This window comes from Rhipicephalus sanguineus, unplaced genomic scaffold (genome assembly GCF_013339695.2).
Source record: "Rhipicephalus sanguineus isolate Rsan-2018 unplaced genomic scaffold, BIME_Rsan_1.4 Seq1143, whole genome shotgun sequence".
Taxonomy (NCBI): Eukaryota; Metazoa; Arthropoda; class Arachnida; order Ixodida; family Ixodidae; genus Rhipicephalus; species Rhipicephalus sanguineus.
The window spans coordinates 24,871-41,687 of NW_023614398.1; the positions used below are offsets into that span (position 1 = coordinate 24,871).

A 16,817-nucleotide genomic window follows, 5' to 3' on the forward strand; every position below is an offset into this window, starting at 1 on the left:
ACTGATCGAAGGAAGCTTAAGTACCTTGCGCTAAACAAGAAGAAACGGGGAGGTGGCCACTGCTGGACCGCTTCAACATTCTCTATCCAATCCGTTTGGATGTCCCTAATCTCGACAGCAGTGTTTTTACAGTTTATACAGGCGTTTTGGCCACTCTTTCCATTTGGCTATCCCTCTCCTCATCCCACGCTCGCTCTCAGGGATTCCCGCGCTCGAAATATATCGGTATTGTAGCCCTGGTGCATTCATGCCGTCTCCCCACACTCGAACGGTTCCGGGAAACAAAAGGCGTTTGCCTGTCCTCGCTTCCCTCGCGTTCGGACCGTGCATCGCTGCAACTCGACCCTCAACCACAGTCAGCGAGCCAAAGCACGGTGCCGGTCGTTAAAGTAATGGTGAACAAAGCGCCACTGTCCCCTCGAACGGTTGCGGGAAGCAGGTGGTGTTTGCCTGTCCTCGCTTCCCTCGCGTTCGGACTGTGCGTCACCGCAACTCGACCTTGACCCCGAGCCGGCCTCTGGGAAGCAGAGCAAGGTCGCGTAAACGCAGCCACGTGGACTTTTCGCCTGGCAGCGGAGGAGGCGAGCTGCTCGAAGGAAGCCGTTTGCATTCCAGGGATAAGTGCACAGTCAAAGACAATGCAGAGAGAGAGCCGAGAAGAAGCTTTGTATAACGTACAGTATACCGCGCTGTCCATTCTGAACGATCGACTTGCGGCAAAACATAACAGCGGGTTTGCGCGCCATACGCCATATTATTATTGTTAGTCGTTACGAAAATGGCAAGCATGTCAAGTTAGTGATGCCATGACGTATCGGTCATGTTAGGCATACATTCGTGCCCCTCCATGCCAATTTTCGTGCAGGGGCGTAGCCAGAAATTATTTTCGGGGGGGGGGGGGGGGGGGGAGGGGGGGGGGGGGGGGGGTTTAACCATACTTTATGAATGTTAGTGCGTGCGTTTGTATGTGTGCGTGTATATATGCGCAAGCAAAATTGAAAAATTTCGGGGGGGGGTTGACCCCCCCCCCCCTTGGCTACGCCCCTGTTTTCGTGTATATACCAAGTGAACGAGACGCGAGTTACGCGTGTAATTTCTTGCTTTTGGTGCCGCGGCCACGCCGACGGACACATTCGGCTTCGCATGAAAAGGCTTGAAACAGCAGAGCGCCGGAGGCAGCACTGTAAAACAAATCGAACGTAGCAAATAAAAGAAAGGATATGAAGGGTGCAAACGCGTTAGCAATTAAGAGCTACCCATTCACCACATGCGTATCTGGCTACGTTCTCCTGGTTATCTCCATTTTATTCTCTCCTGCAGCAAGTTTACTTTCGTCATTCCACACGAAAGTAAATTAAGCGCCTTCTCTCACGATGACGTGCGCGCAGAATGCGGTCCTCAAACAGCCGCGTAAGTGTAGACCATTGTGGCGACAAACCAGCTGAAAGTAAATATATAAAATCCCCGTTTCACAACGCCCAAACGCGTTCTCTGTGCGATGAGTCGCTACAGTATTATGTTGCAGTGACGCAGTATCAAATATAGCCTAAATTGCCGCAATTTTGGCTAACAGCGGCCAAAATATCAGGCGCGTAGCAGACGCTCGCCGCCTTGACGCGGCTTCCGCCGTATTCTAGGTCACCCTACAACAGTTCGCTAGCTAACGTAATCCAATTAGAAGCATGTACTTCCCATCAGTTATGGTGTATTGGAATGGGTAGTGTGCCGTCTGGCGCCAGAAACGTGGCTCTTTTTGCGATGGCAACCTGAGGTAAAGTGGCTAGAACCTGAAGTACACTGTCCTGAGGTGTCAGAGCACACCGTACTACTGTGTTGCCACCTGACGTCTCTCCCTGAAGTAATTTATGGTAAGCTGAGATACAAAGCCTCCGAGATTTGTAGTTGTAGTTGCCGCGCTGGTTGTGCGTGCACGTACGGAACTGTTGATTGTTCCCTTCTGTTTCTCAAGACGCGTTAGCGACTTTTTTCGTGTGCGTGGCCGACTCAGTGTTTGAGGAAGCCTGATGCATTCAAGTTTTTGCAGACCGATTGGAATTACGGACTTATTCACATAGAAGAAATCGAACACCCCGAATACAACGCGGGGCATTGAGCTGCATTCCTGCGCTTTGGCACCCCTTTGAGTAAAATCATTTTACTATAAAAAAAAAATGAAGCAGCATTCGTCATTGAGCGTTGTATTTTTTCTGTCCGACACCTTGCGACTGCTCTTCTGTCTGATGCAGGTGAAGGGTGGTTAGCCATCCGGACCTCCTCCTGTGTTTCGACGCATAACTTCAAATTACTGTGATAGCTAGACAGGCGTACATATGCATGGAATGAACAGCGATGTGCCTTTTTATGCCTTTTGCAATCAAAACAGTAAGCATGCAGACGATCCGGGACACTATAGGAATTGTGCCAGCTCATACAACGCAGAAACATCTTTATTTATTGCAATAATGAAGCCAAATGTGTCTAAGTGTTTAAATCTTGTAAATATATTTGGTTTCAATCGTGTTACGTCACCATTTGACTCAAGAACGACAGAAATTTTCGCAATTTTGATTTAAATTTCGCGCGCCCGGCACACCGTTCGGTCGTGGCGCCCTGCTGGTGGCGTCATCGCAAAAGTGACCACCGTTCTCCCATGGCCATTGTGGTTGAACGATCGCAACCACTGATCGCAACGCCAGTTTCCTCTCTAGGTTATTGTATGACTCTATGGCCACATGTTTTGGTTTCGGAACGCAGTTTCGCAGCTGGTATGATTGAAGATTGCATAATAGAGCAGGTAGCTTAAATATACTAAGACATAAGCTAAAAACATATACACGTTAGCGCTCGTCTCGTGTATATGCCCGAGAATTTTGCCCTTCGCAGTGACGCATAATTGACGTCATTTCCTATCAGGAGTCCTCGCAGGCTGCGCTGTAGCTGGCTGTAGCTGCGCGAACCACCTTGTTTATCGTTGGCCCGAACAGCGAAAATCGAAGAGGCTGAAACAAGTCGAATCACGTGCTCGAGATGCGTCATCGCTCTAGGAAGGTGAACCGGGCGCCTCAGTAGTAATTTCGCCATTTCGCCGCAGCATAGCAATCAGTGCAGTGTCAACGCGCTTCCACGTACAAGCAACGCCCGTCGGAAATGCTGCCACGAGCTCTGCTGGTGCGATCGCGCCACTGTAGTGGCTGCCTTCGAGCCAGTACCTCTGCACCGGGCTCACACGACGTCGAGAGCGACACGTCCAAGAGCCAGGAGCGTTTCGGCAAGCACGAAGCGAGCGAGGTCGCCTTCAGCCCGACTCGGCTCGAGGACATCACGCACAACTACGCGAGGGCCAGTGACGACGAGGCCGCCTCCGTACCCGCAGAGCACGTTGGCGAAAATGCGGATGCCTACAGCTGCGGCAGTAACGTGAGCCTCTACGCACACATGCAGAGCAACGTGCCGGAGCCTTTCGAGGCCGAGTCGCCCGAAGCACCGACCAGCCTCAACATGCCCGGAGGCGGCGGACAATCTACGTCGTACATGTATCTCTCTGGAAAACGAAGCTCCGCAAAATAGGCATAGGCCGTACTGTCGCGCATGCGTTGATGTGACCAGATTGCACTTACCTCAATACAGTCCTTCGTTTTGTGGGTGTGATAGTAATAAAACACGTTGACGTTGCGAATGAGTCATTTATTTTCAACACGCTATAAACCGCGTACAGGAACAGCAAGCATTCGGCAAATCCGCAGTGACATTCGCTCATACAGCAACACACTGCACGAATACAGCCGCATATTGTCTCTTCGACGCTCAATTACAACCATTTCTGCACTTCATTTAATGCAAACTTATCCTGTACATAAAAAAAAATATCCACACAAAAACACGCCCTCACTTCCAAAGGAAGGGAAAAAAACAACAAGAAAACCGGCCGTCGCAGCAGCAGCTCCCGCACAGAAACGCCAAACGATGACATCACGCGAGGCGCGGGTGACGTCAGAACACGGAGGCCCTCAGCTACGCGCATCGTCTGCTCGTTGCCTTTTTGTTTTATTGACCCCTGTCGCTCTGAATCATTTAAAAAGTGAAACGAAAACGTGCAGAAGGCTGCTTTGAATGCTCCATTTGATTTTTGTTGGGGCGAGCCGAAAACCGAGAAAGGGTTGCCCTGCGGCTTCAGACAGCAGGGGCCTGTGGGAGAGGAGGGCTTAAGGCACAGCGTCGAGAGGCGTCAGTCGTCGTAGTTTTGCGAGAGCAGAAAGTTGGCGGCCAGGTTCTCGTTCTTGTCGCAGGCAAAGTAGGCCTGCACGACCAGGTACTCTGGAAAGCCCAACGCCTTCAGCTGCGTGACAAAATTTGCACTCAGTCAGTGGCTGCAAAGGCAAGACAAAACAGCATAATTGACCTGTGAATGGCAGTGGACTTGTGCTGCCATCCCTGCCATCCCTGCCATTGCCCCATAAAATAAGCCAACATCTCATTCTTGCTCATCTTATTGGTTTAGAGCTCTGCGACTGCAGTTGCTCGTGACTGACTTGCTTGCGCAAGCGGTGCTAATCGCAGGTGTGAATGAGCCTACAGGCTAGGTGGTCATACCTCTGTTAAGTATCACCAATACTACAGGCACTGCACTCTTACACTTTCTGTTTACAAGTGCCTTTCCTTAATGCACTCGATGCAGTACACAACTGCTGAAACTGCAATTAGTACATGTCTCACCCATTCAGACTAACCTTCCAGTGTAGTCACTGACAACCAACCATGCCAAATATGAAAAATACTCCTTGTAGGACATTCCACTGGATGAGCAAGTAAACATGGCCTGTAAGGCCCTTGCATTGTGAAACACCCTTTCATAGCAAGCACATGTTATACTGGCCTTCATTGCCAGAGCTGGGCTGCCAGTTTGATGACATCACGCCCATGTTGAACAAACACGTGCACTGAGCAAGTGATGACCATTATCGAAGGCAGTTCTTTTCACCAGTGCCTGCAGACCACCGCAAAATATGGTCGCTCCATAGAATTGCCTTAAATAATCTTCTAGAATGAATGATTGGGAATAACAGCCTGTCAACAAACTTCTTACCCGGACATACTGAATTCTGTAACTGTCCTTCAACACCAGTGGATAGCCCACAAAAGAAATACTGACAAGCACTATTAGAGTCTGTCTAAAGCAATATGGTTACTTCAATTTTTATGTTTATAGGTTTATTAAAGCCTCCTATGTCCAGGGTTCCATAGCAACTTCGAAGAAAAAAATTCGAGGGTTTTTAAGGACTTGAAACAACACTTGCTCAGATCGTAGAAAAAAGAAACACCAGATTTTACCTCATGGAGCACACCTTTCATTACACACAAGCCAAAGGAGACCCTGCTTCACAATCAATAGCTAACTAAAGGAGTTTTCACAGTTCCTTTCTTTGCTCAAATTTCATTCACTGCAGCTATTATGGCATTATACTGCTTTCCACAGCTTTCAGTATACAACTTCTGCTAGTTTGCTTAAACTGATTCACCTGACAATATGGCTGTATTGCGTGCACACGCGCGCACACAGACAAAATGTGCATAGAGAATTTTTTCAACTTACAGGAATACATAGATGACATAATTGCTCCTAATATAACACAGAAACGCAGGACAGAAACACAAACATGACAACACGGGCAGCATTTCCACCTTCCTTTGTGTCCTTTTAGGGGCAATTACATCACATAGCGAGTACGAACTAGGCCATCAGCACGTTCACCTGATGAGTATATATGCACAGACTTGCACATTTACAAAGGGGCTGGGCACCTACCCCTCCCCAATGCCACAAAATAAAAGCCTCGTTAACCCTCTGTTCAAAAGTAGCCTCGTGCGAATACAACTTTCTAGGCTCAAAGTGAATGGCAATTACTATCAAACAATTTTGAAGCGAATTATTGGAAGGATGCAAATCATATGTGGAAAAATACTACAAGTTTTAAAGCATCTCATACTGGGCAATATAAGATGCTAATAAAAAAAACAACAACAAAAAAGAACCAACAACAAATGAAGTGCACAAGTGTGGCTTCGCGCTGACAAGTTGGTTTCAAGGCACAGCAGTACTGTGGTACAGTGAAACCATTTTTAAGGCAGGTTACATGCGGTAGAATATGTCTATTCGTTCTTTTTAAATACTTTCATATTTTAAATTAATATCATAGCGAATTCGACAAGTGTAATATGTGCTTGATTATTCGCACAGAACTATCCTAAAAGCAACGGCTAAAATTGGCTCAACAAAAGTGTATTGATAAAATTTAAGGACTTACAAAAATTTAAGGGTTTCAGGAACCGCTACGAACCCTGTAATGTCTTGCCAGCGAAAAAAAAATCTGGCATAGCTGGTGTCAACATGAATGGTCTAAAAGACTTAACTGTTTAATCTACCGCGGGAAATGCCATGCCGCGTACAAGATGCGCAAAGAAGCAGGTGTAAGGCGGGGCTGCTCAGGTACACGCAATAATGAAAAAGAAGTGTTCAACCAGGGCTCTACAGAAACAATCAAGTTCAGCTGGCCTCAGCAAAGAAGATGGGTATTGCGCGGCTCGAGGTGTGTGAGCTAGGGGATGGGAATAAAATGCTCCTCTCGCCCAATTCAATCGGTGATGACACCACACAACAGCACTGCTTAGTCAAATGTGGGCTGATCCCTGTGAAGTGCGGAAAGCTTCAGAGAAGGGTGGGGAATGGAATTGACACAGGGCGAGAGCTTTCGTCTGCGCTAGATGAAATACACTCAAACCTCATTATAACAAAGTCGCATCTGTCAGAAAAATACTTCGTTATATCTGAAAATTCGTTATAAATGTTTATCGGTAACAGTGTAGCTATGACAAGACTATTCTTCATTCACTTCGTTATAACCAATAATTCGTTATATCAGTGTTCGTTATAACGAGGTTTGAGTGTATGTCTAAACAATGTCTTGGAAGATACTATTGCTTGTTGCTTACACAATATCTGATCGAGCAGCTAAACTGAACGCCAACAAAGCTGTTAATGACAAGCTGGTGCGTCTTTTTTCCTCTTGCGATTTCATTTATCAGTAAATTATGGGATGTTACTTGTACCCTCTCGATGGCCTCTTTGTCCTGAGGTGTGACCTGGCCGTAGTTGACCTCAATGGGAGCTCCTCCACTGCCCAGGCCACCGGGTGCACCTCCCTGGCTGGCACCACCTGGTGGTGGGCTGGGCTCATTCAACATCCGCACAAATGCCTCCTGGTTCTGCGGGGAGACAAATGTCAACATCTTCACTAAAACAAACTGGGATTTACACACAGAACTCCTGCTCAATGGTAGTCAATACACTCCTTTCAACAGAAGAACTTGTTCTTGGGCGAGTTGGTGTAGTATAAGTTTGCTATGGGTGATTCCACGTAAGATCGAACAAACGATGGCTGGTCGACCTCTTAAATTTATTTCAGAATTTTATATATTATTGCCTGTGAGTGGAAAGAAGAGATCCGCAATTTGTTTTGCCGCCAAAAATTTTTTCGAAGCACAGGAAATCAATAATGACGAAGGGGTGGAGTGGAGCGCTCATCCGGTCTGCTGTTTTGGCCAACTTTCGTTATGAATTGCACAAAATATATTAAAGTTAGGTAGTTGAAATTTCTTTAACTAAATATATGCATGTTTTTGCTTCTGCTCAGGTATTTTTAGTTTTATGTGTAGTGTAGATGTTTTTATAAAAACCTCAGAATTGACCCAGGAAACGTTATTTTCTTTACTTTGAAGGTCTTTATCTCAAAAAAGCCTTGTAGCAGAGCGACAAAAATTCCGCATTACGTTCTTCGCATGCTTATCTACCAAACTGCCAAATCTTATATTTATATAACTTTTCGGTAAAGAGATATGATCGGGCTAAGTTCAAGAAAACACTGAACAATGGAAATTTCTGACAATTAAAAAAAAAAAACATTTTTTATATTTCTTAAACTTTGTCCACTTATTCTCGTCCACATCAGCTTTCACAATCATTGAAAACATGTTGCATAATGTCGTCGCACTAATAGTTACTGCCCCTCCAATGAGACCCTTAGGCAAGGATTGGCAATAGCGACTTCTTGCCCAGCAAGTGTATAAAATGCAGGCAGGATTGAATTTATTTTTATTAAAAGACCAGCAGGTACCGAAAAAGGTGTCGCCGGCACTGAAGACTTTAATTTTGAAATTATTTGGTCACTGCAGCAGCCACGAGAGTGGGGCTACCGAGCAGGCGCGCGCACCCGAGATGCTCGCTGTAAGAGACGGCGCAGTGAGAGCTCGTTTTCGCGTCCTCAGACCGAATGAGTTCGAAACAGCAACGCCTCTCGGGTGACTTGAACGCACGTGCACCGGTAGTCGCAGTGATCTGGTTAATTGCGACGATTTCTTTTTCAGGGGGCACAAGAATGTCATCGTTATACAGTGCGTTCCGTGAAGATATTTCATTGCAGTGGTAGCAAAAGCACGCGTAGCACAAGTAGTCCGTCTCACCAACAGTCACTGATCTTTCGGGCGTTAAACGTTCCTTCAAAGCATTTATGTCTAGGTCGGTAACTCTGCGAAATTTCGGCCTCTTTGCAATAATTAAAGGAGTACTGACACGATTTTGAGACATTGCAAAAGGGACATTTTTTGCTTCGTTGGTATGCAGTTTCAACACTGTCCACACACTGGAGTCGGAGAACACGTATAAAATATTTTAATTTGACTTTGAAGTTTTCGTCTCTGAGCATCTGCAAGCCAGCCCCACTGCAAGGACATTATACCGACGAGTCAAGACAGTTCCCCCGAGTTTGCGTGTTCTGCGTCCTGCAGGCAGCCTAAAACGTAGAAATCACTGTCAGGGTCACTGGACGACAATTCACTCATCGTTGTTTATGTGCACCACGAGCAGATGACGGATTTGCCGCTAGTACGTCGAGAGTTTCTGTATCTCCTTGATGTCACACTGCTATGAAACGACACTGAGAAGCCACCCCCTCGATATCGAAACCGAAAGTGTCTTTTTAAGGAGGCGCTAATTAAAACATATACGATGCATTCCCAGGCACCACAATAGTCGTTTTAGGTTTCTCGACACCAATATTTTTATTTAGAGCAACAAAGCGAACTTTTTTAAAAACTCGTGTCAATACTCCTTTTTAAGCTTCTTGTGCTTCGAAAGGTAGTCTCCACAATAGACTCATTCAGAGCTATACTTTCTCGTCATGAGACGCACAGGAGGAGTAGAGTAAGAGCAAAGCACAAGAACTATCCGCGCCGAATGAAGTGTGAACAGCGCACCGAACGCGCGGCCAGTTCAGGCTGTCTGCTGCCGACATCTAAGATAAGCAAGCACATCCGGTTACCGATAGTTTTGCTTTTCTTTCCTTTGACATTCCATACGTTGCTTTGCCTCTGGAGCGCCACGTTCATGCTTTCCACTGATTGCAACTGGCTCAGCGCAGTTTCTCTGGCAGCAGTGTGCGTGAAGCGAGCGCTCATAGCTCTATTATAGTTTCCTCTTGCTTCCATCTCCGCCATGTTATCAGCACCTAGCTGCGATGCGAACAGAGGGCGGATAGAATAGCGAAGCTCCAGTGCACGTGCATTCAAGTCACCCGAGAGGTGTTGCTGTTTCGAACTTAATCGGTCTGAGGACGCGAAAAACGAGCTCTCACTGCGCAGTCTCTTACAACGAGCATCTCGGGTGCGCGTGCGCCTGCTCGGTAGCCCCGCGCTCGTGGCTGCTGCAGTGACCAAATAATTTCAAAATTAACGTCTTTAGTGCCGGCGACACCTTTTTCGGTACCTGCTGGTCTTTTAATAAAAATAAATTCAATCCTGCCTGGGCAGTTGCTGGGCAGGAAGTCGCTATTGCCAATCCTTGCCTAAGGGTCTCATTGGAGGGGCAGTAACTATTAGTGCGACGACATTATGCAACATGTTTTCAATGATTGTGAAAGCTGATGTGGACAAGAATAAGTGGACAAAATTTAAGAAATATAAGAAATGTTTTTTTTTAATTGTCGTCAGAAGTTTCCATTGTTCGGTGTTTTCTAGAACTTAGCCTGATCATATCTCTTTACCGAAAAGTTATATAAACATAAGATTCGGCAATTTGGTAGATAAGCATGCGAAGAATGTAATGTGGAATTTTTGTCGCTCTGCTACAAGGCATTTTTGAGACAAAGACCTTCAAAGTAAAGAAAATAACGTTTCCTGGGCCAATTTTGAGGTTTTTAATAAAAACATCTACACTACACATAAAAACTAAAAATACCTGAGCAGAAGCAAAAACATGCATATATTTAGTTAAAGAAATTTCAGCTGCCTAACTTTAATATATTTTGTGCAATTCATAACGAAAGTTGGCCATAACAGCAGAGCGGATGAGCGCTCCACTCCACCTCTTTGTCAGTATTGATTTCCTGTGCTTCGAAAAAATTTTCGGCGGCAAAACAAATTGCGGATCTTTTCTTCCACTCATCAGCAATAATATATAAAATTCTGAAATAAATTTCAGAGGTCGACCAGCCATCGTTTGTTCGATCTTATGTGGAATCACCCCTATGCATGTTATTTCTGGTGCAATGCTTGAAACATGAAGGGGACAGAGACAGATGAGCGCCAAGCTACGAACTGTTTATTGACAGTAAAGGCTGCAAACCAAGAAAGCTTCCGAGCATGCGCTGATGCGTGACGTCAAACAAGTCATCACGAAAGCTCTCTATTGAAAAGGATAACTCAGATCCATCTCACATTTCACGCAAGTTATTGGCAAGAGCAGAGATCAAAGGGAGAGGGAAACTATTAGAAGCGTTTAACATTAGTGCGAAGGGTTCCTCTGCGTGTGTCAGTGACACATCTACTGTGCTATACGGATCTGAGTTATATTCTTTTAACCCCTTCAGGGTTTTCGCCGTACATGTACGGCAGAAGCTGCCTGGTACCAAAGGGTTTTCGTCGTACATGTACGTCATAGCGTTATTTTTAAAACGCGCGCCTTTTTCGATCATTTCTTTGTTTGGCCTGTGCTGCCACCTTCGGGTATACGTGGAATTTTTTTCATGCACCGATGTCTCTCCGCTGTATTTTTTTTTTTCGCTTCTCAAAACGGCGCGCCGCCTATCGCTTGCCCATCCGAGCGCGTTCGCAGCGCAGCTGGTTTAAAGTGCGCGCCTTTTTCGATGATTTCTCTTGCTTGGCATGTGCTGCCACGCTTCGGGAATACGTGGAATTTTTTTCATGCGCCGATATCTCTCCGTTGTTGCTTTTTTTATGCTTCGCAAAATGGCGCGCCGCGCGCGGCTATCGCTTGCGCAACCGAGGGCGCCCGCAGCGCGGTTTGGTTTCAAACGCGCGCCTTCTCCCATTTCTCTTGCTTGGAATGTGCTGCCACGCTTCGGGAATATGTGTAATTTTTTAATGCACCAATGTCTCTGCGTCTTTTTTTTTCTTTCCAAAGAGGCGCAGCGGCTTGCAGTCTCGCATCAGAACGCGCGCACGCGGTCCGGCTGGTTTCGGTTTCGTTCGGGTGGTTTTCGCTTCTTGCACCGCAAAGCTGATGGCTGTTTGGTTTCTAATCTCTCAAAGGGTGACCGCTTGTTACTCTCTCGTTTATTGCCCCCGGCGCGTGATTACATCTGTTTCCTTGCGGCGCTAAATTACACAAACGACGCCGCCGTGATGGCGTTTCCTGTTTTGGGGTCTCGGAAAAACTAACTACGTCTTGTTGGCGATAAGACGAAGTATTACTGTAGCTTTTCACTCGTTTTGCTTTCCGGACGGGCGCACAACCATAGTTTCTGCAGTGCGCTCACTGACGCAGTTCGCTTACGCGCGCGGTTGCGCTGTGCCGGTGAGTTCGAGCAGCGATTCTTCCGATGCGGACATTCCCCAAGTGCCGAATCAGAATCTGATTTAATTGGATTTCAGTTCGTCAGACGAGGATTTTTTGACGAGTCAGACTCGATGACGATCAAGGAGCGACATTCTGAACGCGCGCGGGGAGCCATGCTTCAAAGGACTATCACACGCTCAAAAGATTTTAGTGTTAGAGCACGAGCGTTTTTAACCGGAAACGTACCTGGTGTGCTTATTTTTGATGTTTGTGAGCTATGTTTAATACAATGCATAATTTTTATTCATAAAAACTGTGAAGTTCTTTTCTTTTTTTAGGATTCTGCTTGATTTTACTACGAATAAACCATATGTATGTAACAACACAACTGATTTTTTTGTCACTTTACGGTCACGAAAGAAAATTTTAGACAATTTTTTCTTAAATAGAATCGTCTGAGAATTTATTTCAGCAATAAAAAAATTACACATTTTTGGACTGGATTTCGCGAAAAAATTCGACCCTCAAAGGGTTAATAGACAGCTTTTGTGATGATGTGTTTAATGTCAAGCATCTGCGCATGCATGGAAGTTTTTTCTTGGTTTGCAACCTTTGCTGTCAATAAACAGTGGTAGTTTGGCGCTCATCTGTCTCTTTTTTTTCTGTCCTTCTTCTTGTTTCAAGCACTGCGCCATAAATAAATGTATAGCATCCTTTCAACAGATTCACAGAGAAATGTTGGCGTAATTCCCAAACAGAAGTAGCATCCATATAATGAACACCTTCAAGGAGCACAGAAATAGGACATGCAGAGCCTTAAGAGAGAAACAAAAAAGTAAATACATTCCAAAGCCTAGTGTATAAGCTTGGCCGTGTGGGTAACATTGGAAGGAACACAGTGCAACAGAAGACTGGAACAAGGAAGGGTGAGTGCTGGGTGCGCATCACCCTGCAATGTTCCATCACATCCCGAGACTTGGGCAAAGTACATGACATTAGAAATGGTGGGAAAGATAACATCAAGACGGTTTGCCAGCGCTGGCTGCTCTCTGACAACACTGCACCTTCAATGAAAACATACCCTAGAAAACTTCTGGTTTATGCTTGTTTTTGTATGCTTTGCAGGATGCTGCTACTTGTTTTGCGATGTTTTTTTCACAATGTTAATAGCTAACACGAAGCGACCTCACGCAGCGCCGTTGCTTTGTGTGTAGGCGCGTCAGGCCTGTAGACTGGAAGATGGGGACACGGGAAAAATAAAGACTCGGTTCATTTAGGGCTCTCGCAGCACTACGTCTCATTTCTATGTCAAGTCCTGATGACCTATTATAGCTAGCCTCCGGCTATCTTCCGGCCTTCAGTGCTTGTATCAGTTTTTTGTGGTTACAACGATTCCAACGAAGCGTTTGATACTCGGGCATTGCTCTGTAGCGTTAGGATGCTCTCGCAAGTGAAAAATTCAGTTACCTGAAAGAGCATCAGATTGCAGCCGTTCAGGAGAGACAACTTGACTTCCATGACAAAGTCGCGTATATGTTCTGCCCACTTAATTCAAGCAAGTAACCTTAAAGGGACACTAAAGGCAAATATTAAGTCGACATTGATTGTTGAAATAGCGGTCCAGAAACCTCGTAGTGCTACTTTTATGTCAAGGAAGCGCTTATTTTGAAATAAAATCACGTGTAGTGGTCCGCATCGCGTTAGCGCACTTCAAATCACCGCCTGAATCAGTCTTTCACACGACACTGCTGCCGTGCCCAACGTTGCCCACCTTTACTGAGCGGCGTTTACTGGCGGCCGGTGCGCCATTTGGGCATCCGACAACATCACATGCATGCGGCATTCTGTTGAACTTCCTGTCAGAGCGACCTTCACAAGCGTGCAAAACACGCGCGGCAGTACGCGATACCGAAACTACCACTGAGGCGCGACTGCGTGAGCGAGCAGGGCGCTGGGCGAAGCGCAGTTCGGCGAATACGGAACCTTTGAACCACGCGCCCGTTCCCCATGGCTACGCGAAAGAAGTTCTTTTTTTCATGAATCAAACAGAATGAACAAACAGCATTTATTACATCTCTTGGTGCACGGAAGTTCTTTTTTATTGCTGCTAGTTTGATTACTAGTGATTAATTGTAGGCAGACTCTCATACGTCATCGGAATCATTTTCAAAATGTGCCGCTCGTGGTGCTCATCGTGTGATACATTTAGCTTAATTTCTCGTTAAGTAGAGCACTGCTATTGATAATATTGCCGTTTTAGACATCATATATTGAGCTTTCACTCTGACATAAATTGTTATTTGCCTTTAGTGTCCCTTTAATGCATACGGCCTCAGTGGTCCTAGCGGCATTAAGTTAGAAGTTAGGCATCCAGGAGCTCAAAAACCACATTGTGCTGATTGGGTGTGACTAAAATGCACCAGCAATGCTGCACACTTTGCGATGGTGCCCCCAGAAATGACACTGCTGGCCCTGACAACAAATCTTGTGGTGATGACAGTTCTCACTGTCGTCACCACAAGATAAAAGTGAGAGGGCAGTCTAGAATGAGAGAAAATAAAAGGCCAGTGTGCGTTTCATGCAGCAGCTACATTTTGCCGAAAATATACCCCGCTTAACGATCGTACCTCTATGCATGCGTCAACATTTCTGAAAAAAAAAAAAGTTTATCATTGGTGAGTACATACGGTACTTAAAGGAGTACTGACAAAATTTTGAAAGCAAGATAACTTGTGGGATATATTTGTGTGGAAACACACATCATCTACAAAATACCAACGGCTAATATAGCTTGGAACATATTTGAAATCAATTTTAAAGTGTGTGTCGCGCAACTGCATGCAAAACGCCCCACCTCACAACATTGACAGCAACTTGGTTTTAAGCTAAATAACCACCAGTCTCCTGCATCACGGGTCTGTGTTGGCTTCCATGATCCCTGCCAGTGCTCTTTCCAAGCAGACCTTTTCAAGAGAACGAGGGGCCACCTCCTTTATGGACTTGGACGGGGGTACAAAGGCTGACGATCTTGGCTTGGTCGGCAGTGCATTTTTGGGGAGTCACGCATATTTACAACATCCTAGCGGGGATTATAGACCCACCCAGGAAGCCTTTGCAGAAATGAGTTGTTTTATGTGGTGCTCATATGCATGCGGTTTAGTGCACTCCCGTAGCCAGCTACGTTGACATGAAAACCACTTTAGGTACCGCCTCACTCTGCACACTCTGAAACCGAAACTGCGACCGGGCACTATAGAATTGCCTCCGAATAATTAACCGCCGTGCGCTCGAGAAATGCGCATGTGTTGGCTTCTCACTGCACGGCGCAAAGACACATGTGGCACGTGTCTTTTGCAGCAGTTCTGTGCTTTATTTCGCGGCTTTTCAGTACCTTTACTGATGTTATAGCCCAATTTTCTTGACTGGTGGGTTGTTTGCTTTCTGCGTCAGTAGGCTGTTTTCTTTGATGGCTTGTTCGGTCTCGATGCGCTTGCCTCCTTTCGAGTTATCGATGTTTCGGCTTTAGTGAATTTGTGCACGCGTCACCGTAAGCACGTTTAATGCAAGAGTCAGGTGGTGCTATAATGTTGGACGATTTTTTATCGCTTTGGGTGCTAGGCAGCTGACTCTGAATTGGTGCATGGCCATGATGTGGTGTTTATGGTGAGGTCGTGGCATTGGCACTTTTGTTATCGGTGGATGCATCACGAATGTTATCGCCCTTGCTGGTTGCAGTTATAAATTTTCATATTTTTTCAATAAACCTCATTTGAAAGTTGAGTGCCTGTCCTGTGTGCCTGTTGTTTATGTTACCGTTTCTCAGCACTCATTTGTTTCACATCAAGTACGAACAAAATTGCCCAAACACGTCTTGTCAGCCAAGGAAGCAATCTCGCACTGCATGTGTCAACCTGCAACAACTGCAAACCAGATTTTGCATGTACCACCATAATGAACGTACAAGAATCGCACGCAAAATCTCCGAGACTCATGCGTTCATTGAGACTGCAGTTGCCAGTATCCCATTTAAACAACTGAGGAGATTCACTATGAATGAGCAGCGCATAAAAACGGGGGCACAAGACAGAGACGTAGACAGCACAAGCACTGAACTTAAGCCGTGTTTATTTGGTAACATACATAAACATACCAACTCACTAGTTCTTGCGTGGCGCCCATTCTGACTACAATCTCTTTAGCGAACTTTTCATTGAATCCAGGAAGAAAAAAATAAAACCACAAATGTAACGTGAGGGGCGACTTTTCTTGCGTCCAGAGAAAAGAAGACCGTCAATTTAACGTGAGGCCAGCGGAGGCTTGAAAAAGCACATTTATTTTTCAAAGACTGTCTCAAAACGTGGTTATTTCACACCAACCCACGTGACACGTTGAACTTTGTTCACAGGATGCCCATCTGCCGAGAGACATCGCTCACTTTCAACTGCATCAGTTCACACTGACCAGTAAGGCGATTGCACTTTCTTTTTTGAAGTGAAGTTTTATTTTCCTTTCAAATGTCCATATGCACTCCATATAGTGGCCCATATGCACTCCGAAATGAAGTCGTGCATGCTATCGATGTTCTGCGTTGTGGACTATGAATCGTGTGATTGTTGTGATATGGCGTGCTAGCAGTAGCAGCCGTGTACTTTCATGAACAAACGTTTGCGGTGTGCGCAAAAAAAGAAATTATACGGCCATGGCACTTTTTCCCAAGAAGGTTAGAGTCAGGTCCTCCGTACTGCTACAGCATCACCCGCCGATTAAGACGCGAGGTAGCTAGCTGAGCTTTAACCACTGTGAAGCAAGATGAACTGCTTGCCTCGTTTGCCATGCTTGCACTGCTTGCTGTGCTTGCACTATCTTTTTACGAGGATATCAACTTACAGGCATACAAGACCTGCTGCGCGAATGCGGCTAGAAAATCGCACAAAGTCAGAAGGTGGCTACTGCAAGGTGGCACTTGCAAAGC

The 16,817-nt window shown here is 45.7% G+C and overlaps 2 protein-coding genes across 2 annotated transcripts in view; one reads left to right on the forward strand and one right to left on the reverse strand.

Moving 5' to 3' along the window:
- Nucleotides 1–2,922: 2,922 nt before the first annotated feature.
- Nucleotides 2,923–3,676, forward strand: LOC119376281 (uncharacterized). Its single transcript, XM_037646182.2, has one exon. The coding sequence runs from the start codon at nucleotides 3,148–3,150 to the stop codon at nucleotides 3,565–3,567; it is 420 nt and encodes a 139-aa protein (XP_037502110.1). The 5' UTR covers nucleotides 2,923–3,147; the 3' UTR covers nucleotides 3,568–3,676.
- LOC119376282 (UV excision repair protein RAD23 homolog B) overlaps nucleotides 3,675–16,817 on the reverse strand; it is a 31,451-nt gene continuing 18,308 nt past the window's right edge. The window contains exons 3-4 of the mRNA XM_037646183.2: nucleotides 7,105–7,260; nucleotides 3,675–4,336 (exon numbers count right to left, since the gene is read on the reverse strand). Coding sequence (XP_037502111.1) covers nucleotides 4,226–4,336; nucleotides 7,105–7,260 — 267 coding nt within the window. The 3' untranslated portion in view covers nucleotides 3,675–4,225. The remainder of the gene's footprint in view (nucleotides 4,337–7,104; nucleotides 7,261–16,817) is intronic.

Coding starts and splice junctions, on each gene's coding strand:
- LOC119376281 (XM_037646182.2), top strand. CDS start 3,148: ATGCTGCCACGAGCTCTGCTGGTGCGATCGCGCCACTGTAGTGGCTGC.